The following is an 18698-nucleotide window of genomic DNA, read 5'->3' as shown; positions in this document are numbered from 1 at the left end:
GTTTTAAATTACGAATTTTCATTGACCTGAAATAATGGTGCCAATAATGTTTAAGATAAACTTTGTTGTTTGCTGGTGGTTGCCATCTTTGAAAAGCTGTTTATTTAACAAAAATACTTTTTTTTTTAAGAAATGTAATCACATCTATCCTCCATGCGATACAAGTCGTGTTATATGTAACATGTGAGCTCTGTTACTATAGCGCCGGCTATCTTTTTATTTTATTTATTTTTTATTTATTTTTTAACAACCTTTTCTGTTAAATACGGCCTTATTTGCAAATAGAATAAGTAGGAAAACACAAGCAGCTTCTGCTGATTTAAAATCATGTGAGGCATGTCCTACATTCAGTGTGTGACTGCCGTTGTATCTGCATATGAAATGCACTGTAACATTTCTTATGCAGATACAGTGGCAGACATGCCACTGGAAAAAGACATGCAATGGAGAAAGTTTCATAAAAGACGCCTGGCGCTATCGATTTGAGCCACTAGAAGGTCTGTTTAATGCGCAAGGGGGCTAGATGTACATGGACACATCTGTACATTGGGGTAATACAGAATCTGATTTTAGCGGAGAATGTCCTCCAGTTTCCTTCAACACAATTTGGAAGGAAGGAAAGTTACACAATGTGTTTATTTTCATCTTCCATCTATACTTTGCCCTTTTTAAAACCATTTCACTTAAAACAACTACACCACACTAAGGTGTCCATTCTGATAAGTGCATCTTCTGTTTCCTCCGAACTCGAGGATCGCGGGGGGTTATGGGGGTGTAACGTGCCTCCATTGCACTTAGCGGGATATACACCCAACTGTGTGCAGAATAGTTATATGGAGAGCGCAGCTTGTGAGTCCTGTCACAGCATATAGTGTGCATACGCATTCTCCTGCCGCCATTCACATACATCTTAGACCCACAGCTGTGAACAGTAGCTGCATAGCGTAGTGTTCATTCGAGCACCCGCTATCTTTGAAAACCCATGCAATTCCTGTTCCCTGCCTGGGGTGTCGCTGTCTGCTGTGGTGTTTCTAGCACAGGTCTGGTTTGTATATCCGTGCTGATATACAGACCACACTGTGCTATAAAGACTACAGCAGACAACCACACCCTAGGCAGGGAAGAGGAACTGCAGTGGTTTTCAAAGTTAGCAGGTGCTAGAATGAACAATGCCGACATAATCTACTACACACTGCAGCATGGACTGCAGCAGTATGCTCGCCTCCTCCAGGCAGCCCCAAACGTCCGAGGCTTCTAGATGCAATCTGGGAGTAAATTCCCAGGGTGCACCACTCCGACTTAATCCAGGTTGTCTGCCGTGCTCTATGAAAATTGGTGCTTTTCAGAAATACTCGAGACGGGTATATTTTCCTGAGCCCCGCAAAAACCCAGGAATCTGGCTGTCTTGAAGTGGTATCAGTCTCACACTGTATACAAGTATCGCAAATACAAATAATCATCACAGCCTTTTGGTGCATCCTCATCGCACTGGGAGTAAGATGCATTTGCTGCAAAACTAGATGTTCAATGCAAGCAGAGTTGCACAGGAGTTAGTCACCCGCTCCAGGCATCTCCAGGTATAAGGGGTAGACCAAGTCTGGGTCGACACCTACAAGGTCAACACACCTTTTTCACATATTCGTGTCTATGTACCATGTCCCCTGGCCAGGCTCGCCATGCTTCGGGCATGCTATTTCATATTATCAATCTATGTCCACTTGGATAATAAAGTATGAACCAAAAAGAATCAAAAACTTGGGTCGACCATGTCCATTTCGACCTTTAGCTTGTGTTGACCTGTCAATGCTGACCTATGGTATGCCGATCTATGGTATGTCAACAGATTTCCAGATGTAGACCTAGTCACTGTCGACCTGGATACCAGTGTAAGGTATAGTTATATTAGAACGCCTCTTTATATAGACTATACAGCACACCAAATATTGCTGCAAAATGAACATGAGATATACAGTAAAACCAGATCTATACTAAGCTCATCACCTGGAATTGCCATAGTAAATATACAGAAAAACCCAGACCTTGCCTGTGACTCGAGGGGGTCAAGCCCACTATAAATGAATACACAAACACCCCAAGTTCACACTAAATTCACAAAAGTATACACTGGATCCACACTGAATTCGCACACCTGGTTCTTGCTGTAAAGGCTGAAATCGAATGAAATATTTCAATTTACATACAATTCCCACACAAGCCAGAATCTGTACACTAAATCCTCCCCCACCTTGAATCTTGCCTTACTAAATATACAGATGTGTCCTCAACATCTAGCCTCCGCACAGTTGAAGTCTCTCGCAACTCTGCTAGAGACAGGCAACTTTTTGGGGGGTGAAAGCGTGACTAGGACATACCAGGTGACTGTGCTGCTTAGTGTGCATTTGACTGTATACAGAGCACAGTGGAATGTGTACTGGAGAAAACCTGGGGCTGACACAGTACATTGTAGCACTTTGTATGCAGATTCAGAGACTCATGCTAGGAAAATACAGCTATAGCCTGTAACATCACAATTTATTATGCCTAAGTTAAACGCAAGTGTTTTTCCTGTTTAGATGGTTTGCACACATTGATTCTTTTGCTGGACATAATTCTTCCAAGTGTACCAATAATTGGTAATGGTGGCACTTTGTATGGCTTTTTTGGTCTAAATTTGTATCCTATCTGATCTGTTCACCAATTAATGTTCTAATTAGGTGAATTAGGACTAGGAGATACCCAACAGCCTACCACTACAATTAATGGACACAGCCACCTTATCATAACAGCATTATACAGTGTATCACAGCCTGGTTTAACCCTTGGAGTGCCGACATCTGTAAAAATGTGCCCTAAAATACCAGCGTCGCTCACATTTGTTGTATAAATTCAAATAAAAAAAAGTTTTTAAAAAAATTATATTTCGTATATAAGGTAAACCTTACAGGTCATTATGAGGAGTACAAATGTCAAAATAGGTTTGGCAATTGGTAAGCAAACAAATACACTTGGCATTCCAAGGGTTAACAAACATCCATACTGTGCAGAATGAAGTAATGGTGGTTTAAAGACAGGAAAAAATCTTGACAACTTTTTTTGCACGCGTTGGCTGCCCAAGCAGAGATATACATACAGCCCGAGTACCTCTGCTTACCCCTCATCATTGCAGTATTTAGATCGCTTAATTGTGATGTAATTTGTGTAATCTTGGTTAGAGCAGAATATACGCTGCTAGCTGCTAATTTATCAAACGTCTCGAGTCCTAACCATGCAGTTTGATCCTTACTAGGGTGCAAGTTAGTTTTTGTCTTAACGTCAATTATTTCAATTGCACAAGAAAATCTTCACCTAAGTAACCTGTAGTTGGAACGATGACAGCGTGAGCTTTTGTGTCTAGTCTCTGCAAGCCCAATGCTAGTGCACTCTGCCCTTACAGTAACAACATCCTGTAACTACAGTCTCTGGGCCGCCTTGCTGCCCCAAGGGAAAGGTTACTTATACTTCAATTAAATAAATGTTCATTCACACAATATGAAGCCTTCCCTTTCCAGGAACATGCGCCGGTAGTACTAGGCATTATGCCTTTATTTTGGTATGATCCCCTGATTTATGCCAGCAAGAGGCGAGTTTACTGTTGAAGATTAAATATGCTTTTGTTAAAGGGACCGGCTGACAAGAGCGGATGTTTCCTTATTGCGGGCAGTGCCAAGTGCAGCATGAATGTGCTTGCATCGGAGGTCAGAAGCACATAAAAATATAGTTTTTAGGAAACACATGTGTTACCAAAGGGATGAGCTCAGCAGGCAGATTAGAGGGGAGGGGGTTACAAGTAGAAGACTGCGAGCCTTGTGACTGCTCACTAATGCTCAGCTTTCCCTCACAATAAGCAGAGATTGTGGAGCCGGCCTCTGTCCCTCTTGGCAGCACTTCAGCAGAGGCAGCTTCTCACACTTCGCCCGCCGTGTCCTACAGACCACAGGCAGCTGAGCCAGAGGAAGGGAAACCCTGCGAGCATACAGCTGATCTTCCCAAAGACCTCGACATCCAGACAGAGGAGGACCTCGACATCTCTGGCAAAGGCATGTCCATCCGTGACAGGTATTGACAAAGCAGATCAGTCATAAGCAACAGATGAGAGATCAATGATAGTGTGGATGTAATATGCAGATTATTAGATGTTCCCAGAATTCTGTCTGCTTGCTATAATCAGAATTTATTTTTGGTTGCATTGTTTTTCCTCCATATCCTGCAATGATATCCCTAATGCAATGGTTGTATAGCTTGTTGGGCTGACATACGCTGCACATTGTGATGCCTTGTTAATTATCCACTTACACATTTGCATGCAATAACATTCTCATTCATCATCTTTCATTATATGACATTTTATCTCTGTGCACTGATGGAACTGATACTTCCATAGGAATGATACAAGAAACAGTATAGGCTTTCTCTATAGGGATTGCAGTAGTTAATTTGCCTTTCAGTAAGATTTCCTCTGGCCAAGCCTGAGACCTATAGTACTTTGTTGTTTGATATCCGTGCAGGTCTCCTGCACTTCATGGAGCCTGAGCACAGGGGTTGGTACTGTTGAGTCATGTTATATAGTGATTCATGTGTTTCTCATTATGCTTCAGCTGTATCCCATTCAGTGGCTCTATCGCATTGTGCTCATCGGCTATTGCCTGGTTCCACACAGTAAAACAGCGGGTTACAGGCATGTTCTATTGTTTGTTGTGACTCAACATGTTATCTTGCTTAACACTCCAAGGCAATACAATGAGTGTCTGTCTCTTTCTAGCCCTGCAGGGTCTGAGCCCTGAGCTATTGAAATGTAAGTAAACTCTGGACTGGCAGATTGCTGTATTTCACCACCCATTTCAGATGTCCAGAAGTCCAACATAGTGCCAATGGTCTGTTATTGTTGGTGATCATTGTGTTGTTTCATGGGATTATTGTACTCCGTGTTATTAGTTACAGGCCAACACACACTTCCGTACAACTTTCCCTATTCTTCATTTAAACCACTCCATGCAAAACTGCTGGGGTTCAGTATCCTACACCCCCAGTCATTGATGAAGGGTGGAAGATGTGGAATTCCAACTCACCCCCCCTTGTGACACAAACTCATCGTTCTCTGCATATGACATCACAGGTGCTGGCAGTGACTGCAGCTCTCTATATTCCTGACTTGCATTGTTATCTACATATGACATCACTCAGGTGCTGGCTGCTGCTCTGTATCTTCCTGACTTGCATTGTTATCTACATCCAGTATGGCATCACTCAGATGCTGCCAATGACTTAATCTCTGTGTCTTCCTGACTTGCATTGTTATCTACATATGACATCACTCAGGTGCTGGCAGTGACGGCAGCTCTCTATATTCCTGACTTGCATTGTTATCTACATATGACATCACTCAGGTGCTGGCAGTGACGGCAGCTCTCTATATTCCTGAATTGCATTGTTATCTACATATGACATCACTCAGGTGCTGGCAGTGATGGCAGCTCTCTATATTCCTGACTTGCATTGTTAACTACATATGACATCACTCAGGTGCTGGAAGTGACTTAATCTCTGTATCTTTCCAATTTGCATTGTTATCTACATATGACATCACTCAGGTGCTGCCGGTGACTGCAGCTCTGTATCTTCCCAACTTGCATTGTTATCTACATATGACATCACTCAGGTGCTGGCAGTGACTGCAGCTCTGTATCTTCCCAACTTGCATTGTTATCTACATATGACATCACTCAGGTGCTGGCAGTGACTGCAGCTCTCTATATTCCTGACTTGCATTGTTATCCACATATGACATCACTCAGGTGCTGCCAGTGACTTAATCTCTGTATCTTCCCAACTTGCATTGTTAGCTACATATGACATCACTCAGGTGCTGGCTGCTGCTCTGTATCTTCCTGACTTGCATTGTTATCTACATACAGTATGACATCACTCAGGTGCTGGCAGTGATTGCAGCTGTGTATATTCCTGACTTGCATTGTTATCTACATATGACATCACTCAGGTGCTGGAAGTGACAGTAGCTCTGTATATTCCTGACTTGCAGGATTCCTCGCCTCCACATTTAAAGGAAAGTGGTGGTGTAGTGCAGCATTATTTCCCAGTAATAGATCTTTGTTACTGCTGATAAATATTTAAATAAATTTAAACTCCAGAGCCAGTGAGTTATATGAAGGAGCTGACCATAGCCATATGACCATGCTTTCCCATTGATATTAGATGAGTCCCAAATGCTCCATGCAAGCAGTGTATTGGTTTTTCAGGCTCTTGGGACTTGTGCAGTCCTGGAATACATATAAGATCAGGACTGTGTGAATGATATTGTTAACAGTGCGTCACACTGGTGACTTGAAGGGTTAGCACTTTTCCAGGTGGATGAAAATAAGCTATCATTAACAGATCTCTAATCACTTCATACTGATATACTAATGGGAGTGTGCATCTGTAGTAAGATCACTTTTATTTCAGATGATTATTCCTTAGATCAACGCTTTTTGATGATTTGGGCGCAGGGCATCATTTCTATGGGCACAACCATGGTTTTTTGTGGGCACGCTCATGAAACGCCAGGTGCCCACCCCAGAACACCCCCTGCTAGTTAATCAGGCAGTGAGCGCCCAGCGAATGAAAAATTTGCCCAATGCGCTCGCTGCGGGGTTGGCACATGTGCAGACCCAGACCAACGGGGAAGGGGCTCAATTTGGACCCATGAACAGGTCCGAATCGGCCCCCATGTGTCAACAGCTCCTTTGTCCTTAAGCTACAGGCTGCATTATTACACCACTTGATGTTCATATTGATAAGTCTTTTGTCCTAAAACTGCAGTCAAATGTTCTTTCGGGTCTCCACGGACAGCGTGACTTGTTAAGAATGTCTCCTAAACAATGTGGCATATTATTCCTTCTTAGGCTGGCGCTGTTGAAGAAGAGCGGGGAGGAAGACTGGAAGAACAGGCTTAACAAAAAGCAGGAGTACAGCAAAGTGTCTGTCATAGAGCGCAGCTCTCACACCCAGCTGCAAGAAATTGAGCAGTCGCTGAAAAAGAAGGTAAAGAGAACCATGTTAGGAATAAACACTGCAGCTTGTCCAAGCACTGTGAGATGGAACAGTCCTGTTTGGATCTAGCTAATTGCTGCTTACAGAGGCTGATCATGAGGTTTCTAAACCCAATAACTTTAACTCCATAGTTGTCTGCAACGGGTCCTCAACGCAATGCTCAGCCCCTAACGCATTCTTACATATTTCTATTAAATATTTTTTTTTGTAACCTTAATTCTTCTCCGACTAATTATATCTTGCTTGCTGGCTAGTACTTATATTAAACTAGAATTCCCAGTGCAGTGCAGTGCATGATGCTCATCCCACCAGCTCTTCATTTCTTGCCATAAAGGTCCAATAATTTTTAGGATGCATCAGTTGTGTCCAAGTAGTAAAGCATTATCCTAGTTGTGTTTGAGCGGTGGTAAAGGCGCGTACACACTGTTATATTTTTTTTGACCAGTATCATTAATTTTGGCCCTTCTGAACGATATTGGAAAAAATATCATTCAGTGTGTATGCTATGAACGCCAATGGATAATGCGCGTACCTGACAATCGTTCATCAAAGTTGTACATCGACACTGCAGGCAGCTCATATCCTTCCATATCGGGATGCTATGGAAAGCCGTCCACTTCCTGGCTCATCTGCTGGTATTACCAGCAGATGAGCGGCCGGGTCAGCAATGATGCGTACACACTCACTCATCGCTGCCCCGTACATACTGGATGGCTTTTAGGCTGAAAGCCACTGAACCGAGTAGACTGAGCGGCTTTCAGCGGAAAGTCAGCCAGTGTGTATGGGCTTTAAGAGAGCAATTCATTTTGTCATGTATTGTTGGCTCAACTGGTTACTGCCTTAGTCACCAGAAGTGTAATAGTGGGAAACCTGTCACTTTAGGGCCAGACCACATTATGATATTTGATAGTGTCACTATTATTATTACCAGTTATTTATATAGCGCACACACATTCCGCAGCGCTTCAGAGAATGTTTGAACATTCACATCAGTCCCTGCCCCAGTGGTGCTTATGCTCTGTATTCCCTACCACATGTACACGTACACAGTGTCAGTCATTCTAGGGTTCATTTTGTTGGGAGCCAATTAACCTACCAGTATATTTTTGGAATATGGGAGGATACGTTAGGACATTGGATTTGGTAGATAGTGGAGCAGGAAGGGATATTTTCTCTGACCAGTGTTTGCCTTGAGATCCACACCAGGCTCATTGGCCACTGCTACATTGGAGTATGCTAGGGAAGCTGTAAGAGATGCCCATTGTAAAGCTACTTTGTGTAAACCAGAAACTTCTAGTAGAAAGTATTATTAATAGACCAGTGCTGGGGCAGATTGCCAAAGATCATTTTTAAATTCTATAATACAGTTATCCTGACTATAATATGAATGGAGAGAGTGGCAAGATCTTAGCAAAAACACCAGTAACTGTGCAGGATTTACAAATGTGTCCTCATACATCTAGCCTCAGTACGCTATGCAGCACAAGATACCGAGCACTTGCAACTCTGCTAACGTTTTCTTTTTTTTTTGCCATAATGCATCTTAGTCACACCAGGAGAATATGCTGATTTCATATGTGACACTTGCATATTGTGTTGATTGAGTCTGTATACAGGGCTGCCAAGAGAAATCCTGGGCCCTGGTACAACAGTGTCACGGGGCCCCCCCTGGAGTGGCGAGCTACAGAAAAGAGGTGCATACCTCCCAACTTTGGCAGCGGACAAAGGAATATATGTGCGTGCCGCAGGCACACGCCAAAAAATTTTGGACGCCGTTTTGTCGCTGTGAGGGCATGGCCAGTGCTGTGTGAACTGCTGGCCATGCCCTCAGCCTCCCCGCCTTATTAGACGCATGCAGTGTTTAATTCCCGCAGGACCGTCCCCAAAAAATGGGATGTCACACAAAAAATCGATACACACTGACTATGCAACACCACGTTGCCCCCCCACAGTAAGGCTTCTAATAGCTTGTTGCCAAGGGGTTAATCATACTTGCCTACTTTTGAAAACTAATTTCAGGGAGATTTGAGCTGCTAAAAGAACGCAATGTGTCACTGAGAGGGTGTGTCATGCTCTGCCCAGAGGGCGTGTCTAACTTCACCTATGGGCCACTATGGCCACTATGGGGTTTTCCTGCAGTGGCAGAAGAAAACTCTAGAACACTTTGGGCCTGATTCAGTTATGGATGTTGCTTCCTGTAACACTGCACTAAACATGTGAAAGAAAACTTCTGCCTCTTTTGCTGCCTATACATATATGAGTATGCATTACACACATCTACCCCACAACCCTCCCCTCATATTGCAGTCAGTACACACCACTATATTACATTACACACATTCCCCCACATTACACCCAGTACATACATGCTACAGATGGGTCAGGGTCCATCTTTGCAGGGGATGGCGCTGGCGTCGCCAGCCGCCATCCCCCGCCAGCGCCATGGCGATGGTGAGAAGGGGACGCGCGCGCACGAGAGGCGCGCGCGTCCCCTTCCGACGGCACTTCGATCCGTTCCCCCTGGGTCCCCGCCGGCTTGCCGGCGGTAACCCGGGGTCCCCGCCGCCTGCCCGCACCCCCCCTAACCCTGTCCGTCTCCCTGAGGCGGAGACGGACAAGGTTTTCCGTCGCGCCAGCGACGGAGACTGAGACGCGCGTGCGTCTCAGTCTCCTCGCTGGGTCGCCAGCGCGTACGTTCTGGCGACCCGCCAGCAAGGATGAAAGACATAACATACTGTATTACATTACACCAGGGCTTGGCAAATGTTTAAATATGTAGGAGCCAGGATGAAAATGTGGGAACTGCAATGCCTATTATACATGCTACACACCCATTACATATTATACCACTTGCTTGATGCCAGGGGTTGCATACTCTTTGCCAGGGGTAACATGCGATTTGCCATAAGGGATTACCCCTCCTCCTCTTCCCTCTCTCTCCCTCCCCACCGCTACTTAGATGGACAAAACCATGTGCACTGCAGGTGGGGCAGATGTAACTTGTGCAGATCTAATTAGATTTGGGTGGGGTTTTACTTCAAAGTGAGATCTATATTGCAGTGATAAAATAAAGCAGCCAGTATTTACCCTGCAAAGAATCACCAAAAAAATCACCAAATCTATTTCTATCTGCACATGTTACATCTGCCCCCCTGCAGTGCACATGGTTTTGTCCATCTAAGAAGGATTTTGTCAGAAAGAGTGAACTCGAATAAGGCCCTAAATGTCCAGCAGCATTTGTGACCATCTTCATGTTAGGTCGGCTGGACAATAACCAGCTACAGTATCTCAGCGGTGCATTCATTTCATCCTGTTTTTTTTTGTTTTTTTTTTAATTGAAGATGATATCAGGCATTTTTAAAGGAATAACGATTAATAATTATGTAAACAAACAGCCTTGTGCTTGTTGCATCTTGTCAGTAGTAGAATAGTGTTCCATGTTATGGTGGGTACACACTCGGCGATATATTCATTGACTATATTGTGTGCATATCGGCCAGTGTGTACGCTCAATCCTTAATGCTGCGAGCTCCTGCACATAGTCAATGACCCCCCTTGGTCATCTGTACATTCACCTCAATCTTGACTATCTAGTCAACGACTGCATGTACGGACCGGGGGCTGATGACGTCACTGACCGATATCGCTGTCCCACAGCACCGCTGAAATAGTTGATAATATTGGCGGTGCCGGGAATTGCCTAGTGTGTACCCAGCATTAGTCCGCCTCTGGAGAAGAACCACCTAATTTGGTTTGGCCTTGTACATATGTTGTAGTCATACAAGCATTGCTTTAATTTTGCCTCATAGTCGAATTGGTCTAGATGACCCTAAGCTAAGGACCTCCCAACACATTAAATATTGCATATACAGTCCCTGCGTGACTAACATACAGTATAGCTGGGCTTTGGAGACAAAGCGGTTTAGTGTATCCTGCATCTGACAGACATTTTTAGTGGGAATTCCTCCTTAATGAGCCAATAAATAATGCTGTGGTTTATCACTCGCATGCTTGTGTGTAATTTAAAAGCTGGCAAGTATCTAGGGGGTAATCTGACAGTGGAATGTAGATTAAGGCAGCCCATATTGCTTTCATTAGTGCTTTCGCAGAATAATGCTGTGCCATAACTACGATTGTTACTCTATCTGCTACAGCAGATCTCTTGATGCATAGTGTAGTATTTGTATCCTGAAGCGTGCTGTGTCCTGGTGCACTGTGTATGCACTCCCGGCGTGCTCTAACATGACCCGTGGATCTATGCGCTGCAGTGTAAATAAGATACCAATGTCACTTTAAAGTATTCATGAATAGTCCTTGGTAATGAAGTAGACTTTGTGTATTACAGTACATCATCACTTCTGTAATACACTACTGCAGTATAAGTGATAACATCACTTCCTACTGTTTGACATTTGGATATTTTCTATGTCCTGGATATTACACTATAATAATGTTGCATCATATTATCACAGTACTTAATTTAACCTAGAGTAGCATGTCTGCGTTGCCACACGTTGCACACTGACTCAGTGGGTTAAATATTAAGCAGACAGAGCTGTGCAGATGCTTTGAATTCAAGAATAAAGCAATCACTAAACTTATTGGGTAGTATTCATTGCTACCCAAGAGGGTTTCTATGGCGAGGGTGGTTCATTTTCAGTGACGATCGACAAAAAAAAGCCTTCCTCGCCGTCTAATCCCCTTGCATCTGCTCCCCTTTGCTATGTTCTGGGGGAATACTGATTCCCTCGAACTGCGAGGATCACCACTAATGCAGCGAGCCTGCTGCATATATCAGCGACCCTCTGTGTTTTGACAGCCGCACTCACCATTTCCACCTCGTTTGAATACTGACCCACGAGCTGTGAGGACGAGCAATAGGCACTGCTCGCCATGGGGAATTGAATATGCCCCATTATGTTATATGACTGACATGTACATGACAATGTTAATTAGGAGAACTATTTTAATGTTGCGCTGATTTATAAACCATGTATACAGTACCTGTAGTTTAGCTGGATATATTTTATTCTGGATTTAAAACCAGAATATTCTACTCCAAAAACATTTTTAGCTGTCACAGATGTAATTGTAAAAGTAATAGATATCAAGATCTCAGATAGAAGACGCTCGATATGGGCCAGTTGTTCCAAGCAGCAGTTAGTCACACCCACGACATGGATATAACACAAAACAGGATGAAATAGACTGTGCTAAAAGAATGGTAATGCAGCAATTACAAATAAATACATTTATTAATATATAAAAAGGAATAATTAGCAAGGAAACTTCCAATAATTAAAAAGACCCAGTGGTGTGCATAGAGAAAATGGGAAACATGAAAACAAATGGATTTTAGATTCACCCACTGAGTCCACCAGTAATGGGGAGCTCCATGTTTTATTCTCCTTGCTAGTTTTAAGGACCCTTCAGTGGTGTGGATTGAAATTTCTCGGATGAGTTGCGCTGCAGGAGCGGGTAAAGAAAGAAGGGTGCGCCCGTGGTGCCTTCAGAGGTTGAACCACTGGCACACCACCATCCCCCCCCCCCCCCCCCCCCCCCCCAAGATCTCGCTCTGGGAGGTTTGGGTGTCCAAACACAGGAATGCGTGAGCAGATGAACAGCTGAAGCCCCAGGAAAACCCACAACCCAAGGAGTTAAGGGTCCACTTAAGGGAGTCTGTTTATTGTGTTGTATTTAGTGCCGCCAAGAGGGGAAGGGGGGGGGATACTCTTTGCCCAGGTCTGTTGGTGGGGCCCGGGTTCCACTGTAGAGACCAGGCATCGGGAGTAGAGAGCAGAGGCTGTCGCAGCAGCACAGCCTCTCTCCCCCACTCAGCACACGCTACTCAGTTCCGTGTGCTGAGTGGGGGAGAGAGGCAGCAGCAGCCTGTGTGCCGGCACACAGCCCTCACCCCCTCCTGGTGGTCATGCCCCTCTCATTGACCAGGCCACCTTTTTTCCAGGGCCCCGCGGCACTTTCAGCAGCCCTGTTTTTTTTTCCAGAAAGTCATAGGCTTTTCAACGACATACAATATCACAATGCATGAAAACAACAGAAATAGCATGGACCCTTATGACAGCACCCTTAAGGGGTCGTCCGATTAAACCCATCTTCGAACTTTGGCCTCTGTGGGCCATTTAACATTGTTTCCTATGGAAAATCGGGTCAATTGGGACATTTAGCATTGTTCCCTATGAGAAATCGCGGGCATCGCGTCGGTCGCATCGCATGCGATTTTTTAGTTCATGCGATGGGCGCCCTTCTAGGTAAAGAGTACCTGGATGTTTAACATAAACATCCATTCGCAGGCCAGGGGGAAACTCCTACATCATTTGATGGTCGCCGGCCATTGAATGATGTGAGTGCACGCATATCTCAGGTCACTTAGATATGTGTGTACACTCGAGAGGAAATGGGCGGGCGATTTCCATGGGAACGGCCAGCATTTTCATGGAGACACCCATGAAACACTGGGTGTGCCCATGGGAGCGACTATCTGTGTGCACCCCCACGTGCTGTCTGTTTGCCGTGGCCGCATGCACACAGCATATGCACATGCGCGGCTGCCGAACAATGGTCCCCATGCGAATGAACGGTCCGTGTGAAGGGACCAGAATAACCCGCTTAGATTGTCCCTTAAGGTAAGGTATTTTATTTTATTTATTTATTAACAGTTTCTTATATAGCGCATACAAATTCCGCAGCGCTGTACAGAGCATAGTTATGAGCAAACACAAAACAAAATTACATTACAAGACAGTTTAGGACAAGTACATGGTTAATACAGATAGTTACATCAGGGGACAGGACACTGAAGCAATTATCAGGGTGGCAGTGGTTTATATATTCTAAGAAAGGCACATGAGGAGAGAGGGCCCTGCCCGTGAGAGCTTACATTCTAAAGGGGAGGCTTAGACAGACAGGTATAACACAGAAGGGGTAGAGGTGGGCATAAACAGGTTAGGATGAGAGATGGTCAGGTTTTATGCAGGAGGGTCGGAAGAGGTCAGCTTAGTGTTTGATATTTTAAGTCTAAAAAAGCGATGGGTCATCCAAGAGTAGACAGCAGAGAGACAGTTGGAGATATGAGTTAGGATGGAAGGAGAGCGATCAGGAAACGAGGGGTAGATTTTAGTATTTTCGGCATAGTGGAAGTCAAGTGAACAAATAAGTTCACCCAGAGAGGACATGTAGAGATAGAGAAGAGGGCCAAGAATAAAATAATCAGGGACACCTACTCTCAATGGAACAGCAAGAGAGGTAAAGTCATAAGAGGTACAGCTGGGCATGCAAAGTTTGAAGACAAGTTAAAGCATTTCGAGAGTTATCGTGGAACATCCATACACACACCATTCATACACACACACACCATTCAATTATAGTTATGTAGATGGGATGAAATTGGTTGTCCAATGGGCTGGTATTTGTAGTCTGCTCCCACTCCTTTGCTCTTTATACCGGGCCTTTGAGGAGGTGGCGTTCCTCCAATAGATATTCTTGCTACAGTGGAGTGAAGAGGGTCCTGGTTGTTTGGAAGAACACGTGCGGAGTATAGTTCCAGCAATGGACAATGTTCCCATCGATCCCAGGAGCTTAGTTGGATCCGGGATAGAATAGAAGGTCCTAAGGTGGGTGGGTTAGATAGGAGAACCCCAATTGAAAAGATGAATATTGCACTCCAGCAAACACCTTACGCATTTCGCGGCCTTAGTAGCTTTATCAAATTTGAATAAAACATGGACCGCCCCAGTTACTGGTGGACTCAGAGGGTGAATATAAAATTCAATTTTCTCTGTGCACGCCACAGGGTATTTTTAATTATTGGAAGTTTCCTTGCTAATTATTCCTTTTCATATATTCAGTCATTGCTACATTACCATTTATTTTAGTGCCGTTTATTTCTTCCTATTTCGTGTTCTACAGATGAAATTGTGAATGATACTCCACTGCTATACATACAGTATATCATCTAATGTGCTTTGTTTTGGAAGGGCTGATCCCTCAAGCCTCAGACATGCCCCAGGAAGCTGCTAGTGGCAGATAGCTGCTCACCTAACATCAAAGGGCTTCGGGAGAATCCAGGAATGAGTCCCTGGGGGGCTTACTGATTACCTTCTGTATAGGAAAGAGAACACCATTATAATCTGCCTATACTGTATCCCCCGCAATACAGTTCCCACAGCTGATAGCCATATGTGGAGTACAGTTCTGGAGGAGTTGTCAACACTTACATGAGATGAAAGCAAATGAAATGCATGTGTTCTTAACCTAGAGGACACACATTCATAAAGTCATTGGTGTCTGTAGCTTGGGGGGAGCGTGGGGGGGGGGGGGGTTTAGTGAGAAAGTCAGAACATCAATGTTTGTTTTCTTGGATCAAATTATGGTATAATCAGATTTTTATAATTTTATTATAGCTATATATTATATGTAGAGTGAATGAGATTAAGATAACAACTAAACAAATACCGATGCTGCTACCAGATGACAGCTTGGTAAAATATGACCAAGTTAAATATATGAGAAGTATACAGCACATAAATGCTCTGCTTTTTAGCTTGAATTCCTGTTTGCATCCCATTACATTAGATTAGTTGTTTGGCAGAGAAGAATGTTTGTTTGCTGTGAAAACACTTGGCAAATAGCAGAGAACTGCAAGTTGATTATTTGTTATCTCTGCGAACAACCGATGCTGTTCCGGGAAATTAAACATTTTTTAAACGCAGTCCACATACACCTTCCCAACCCCTCAACCGCCTGGGGTCATCCTGATACCTCTACGCCCCTTTATTGTAAGGATTCGGGTAATTATGCACAGTGAAAGCAATTTTGCCTCGCAAGCCGTTTCAGATTTTGGGATCTTGTGATTGGGTGATATTGTGGGATTAACACCGAAATCCTGGCATTGATTGACAGGTAGTTCATAGGGAGAGAGGTTTGCTGCAGGATGTTTTTGCACTCATGTTATAAAGGGCAGGGACCGTACTATCCACTATTAGATTGTGGCAGTTGTGTTTCTATTACAGCTGTCACATTCATGTTAATTACCCCATAGGGCTGTATCTATCTGGCTGCTGAATAATCTTTTTTGTGATGACCAACTTGTGGTTTTCACTAAAGCAGCAGAACCTTATGGCCTTATTACAGTGTAACCACCACAGACTGTCTGCCGCAGTATGGAGGAGTCAATGGAGGAGTTACCCAAAGAATCAGGTTCTAATGGTCAGTTCATAGACTATAGAGAATGAGAGAAGCTGATTGGCTGTTTTGGCAACTTCTACCCTTTCTCTTTGTTCTCGCTTAATTCATGCTTACTTCCAGTATTGCAATCACACAACTGATTAATGTATTTTATTACATAAATAATGATATAATAAAAGGCTAACACTGTGTGCATGCCCAACTAAAGGTGAGGAGCAGTCTCCCCCTCCCCCACGGTGACATTACTGTTCCGTCGATTTGACAGACTGGTAATTAATTTGGTATAAGCTGCCATGCTCACCTGTCATCTTGAACTTATTCTGTAGCAAACCATGCAATCGTGCTTTCCTGTTGAAACACTTTCAGAATTGCTAGAAAGAAGATTGCATGGGAAAATATTTGTCTACTGGGCAGCACATGAGCCTCAGACTCCCTTTTATACAACGGGTCTATGACCTTCATCTACTGCTTTTTTTTCTTTTGAATTTAGCTATAACACAGTGTATGATTTCAACTGCAATAAAAATGACTTGCAATGGAAATCTTGGTCTCCCTCATGTCCATTGACCCCAGTTGTAAACTTATCCCATACCTGCAATTGGCAGTGGACACTCCCAGTTGTCATAGATCCTATGAAAAGAAACATCCCCCTCCATTTAGTAGTAATGAACCCCTTTTTTATATCCCCACCACCTCCTAGTGTAAATTGCCTCAATTGTTTTGCCACACACTATTCTGGAGCGGGATCTAGTCAGTGATGTTTGCAGTCCCCTACCGTTGCATAGCTGCATGGCGGTGTAGAGGCAGAGGAGATACGTGCAGAGTTGATCCCCACTCTCAAAGTTGGGGGACACTCAGTCGCATGGGATCGACCATGTCTGCTAAAGCCCAGGTGACTTTGGGTGCATTTCATTGGAACCAAACAAGTTAAGTGGTTAATGGGAAAAAGCAATTACAAAACTCTATGAAGTGCAATTCTCTTCTCAGGAGCAGAGCCATGTTGGATGATGGTCAAGATCTTCGTTTAGTCCTTTAAGTGTGTATAGGCTCCATTTGTGTTTCCATTCACTAATTACACATACACTGTACAGATTCGGCACTGGCGTAACCCAGGCATGTTTTGAACTGAAACAAAATTCCCATTCCATGTAAGAGCGCATATCCTACATACATAGTTGTACATAGTAAATTATTATGGTTGACAGCAACATTATTGGGTGTTTAAAGTTCTTCATTAACTGTGTAATTGTAGGGAAGTTCTCAGACTTTCGGAATAATCAAAGCAGCGGTGTAGAATACGTTTCTAGAAATACTGTTGGCTTCAATAGGCCTAGAGAGTGCCACTCTATTTTCCAAGGCTTCTGACCTCATCTGGGGTACTCCCATTGTAGAGAAGCTTTATGTAGAAGCTGTTAGATATAGCTCCTTAATAAAATGTATTGATCCCTTTTATTGTGCAGCGCCAATATATTCCACTGCGTAATATATAGAGGTCAGTTGCACAAGTCTCTGCCCCAATAGAATAATGTTATTTCTCTACTAAGGAGACACAAGCACACACCAGAACCACTTTTTAAAACAAGGTTGTGCTTGAGCTTGTAGTTCCATCAATGCTGAAACACCATTTTCTTTGACAAAACGGATTCACTTTGCGGTTACTTTTTTTCCCCAAGCAGCAAATGTATTAAGTCTGTTCATAATCCTTTTTCAGAACTAGAAATGCTGCATGGGTCATTGAGGTGAATTCATTGGTTGGGCGCATAATAAATGCTACAGAATGATTTTATATATTCCCTTCAGTCAAAAGGGGAGTGGGCGGCGGTGGGGGAGAATCACCTCTCTCCAGATGTGCTTTGTTTGAAGACTTTTGCAGAAGTGTTAGCTTAGTTCATGTTTGGCTCTCATGAGCTTGGATGAGGTTACTATTAAATATATATTGGCACAAGTTTTAATGAGAAGAATCTCATGAAGGAAAATATCGTTATTTTTGGCAGTTTTCTTGCTTTTTTTAAAAAATTTTCCTTCCAAAAATGCCTCACCTGGAGAGTTACTAGCTTTTGTCATATGGATGGTGTGGAATAACTACCAGTTGCACTGACAGGTAACAGCATGTTGGCATTGCAGATCCTCTAGTGTGTGGTCACAGGTGACCAAGACCACACATGCATAGTTGGTACTTGTTTCCTAGCACGGCGCCCCCGATTTCCATCGCAGAGCATCACAGGCAATATAGCGGCATGCGATCCGATTTTTAATTGTACAAGCACCCTGATGGGTGCTTAGAATGTTAAATGCACCCCCATTGTCAACGCCATCCTCACTTTCAACGCCAACCCTGATTTCAGGTCGCAAGGCCATGCGATTTATCGCATTATTGTATGAACATCGAATGCCAAGAAAAGCACTTG

At 43.6% G+C, this 18698-nt stretch overlaps 1 protein-coding gene across 16 annotated transcripts in view; it reads left to right on the top strand.

The window, feature by feature from the left end:
• Window positions 1–18698, top strand: part of SVIL (supervillin) — a 195523-nt gene that overhangs the window by 133476 nt on the left and 43349 nt on the right. For 14 of the 16 annotated variants that reach the window (XM_083188888.1, XM_083188890.1, XM_083188889.1 and 11 more), the window contains 2 exons: window positions 3885–4095; window positions 6939–7077. In XM_083188888.1, the coding sequence (XP_083045014.1) occupies window positions 3885–4095; window positions 6939–7077 (350 nt within the window). The remainder of the gene's footprint in view (window positions 1–3884; window positions 4096–6938; window positions 7078–18698) is intronic. The other 2 variants (XM_083188884.1, XM_083188882.1) reach the window with 1 other exon arrangement.

This window comes from Crinia signifera, chromosome 5, assembly GCF_055691185.1.
Source record: "Crinia signifera chromosome 5, ASM5569118v1, whole genome shotgun sequence".
Taxonomy (NCBI): Eukaryota; Metazoa; Chordata; class Amphibia; order Anura; family Myobatrachidae; genus Crinia; species Crinia signifera.
This window is presented reverse-complemented; position numbering and strand designations above follow the sequence as displayed.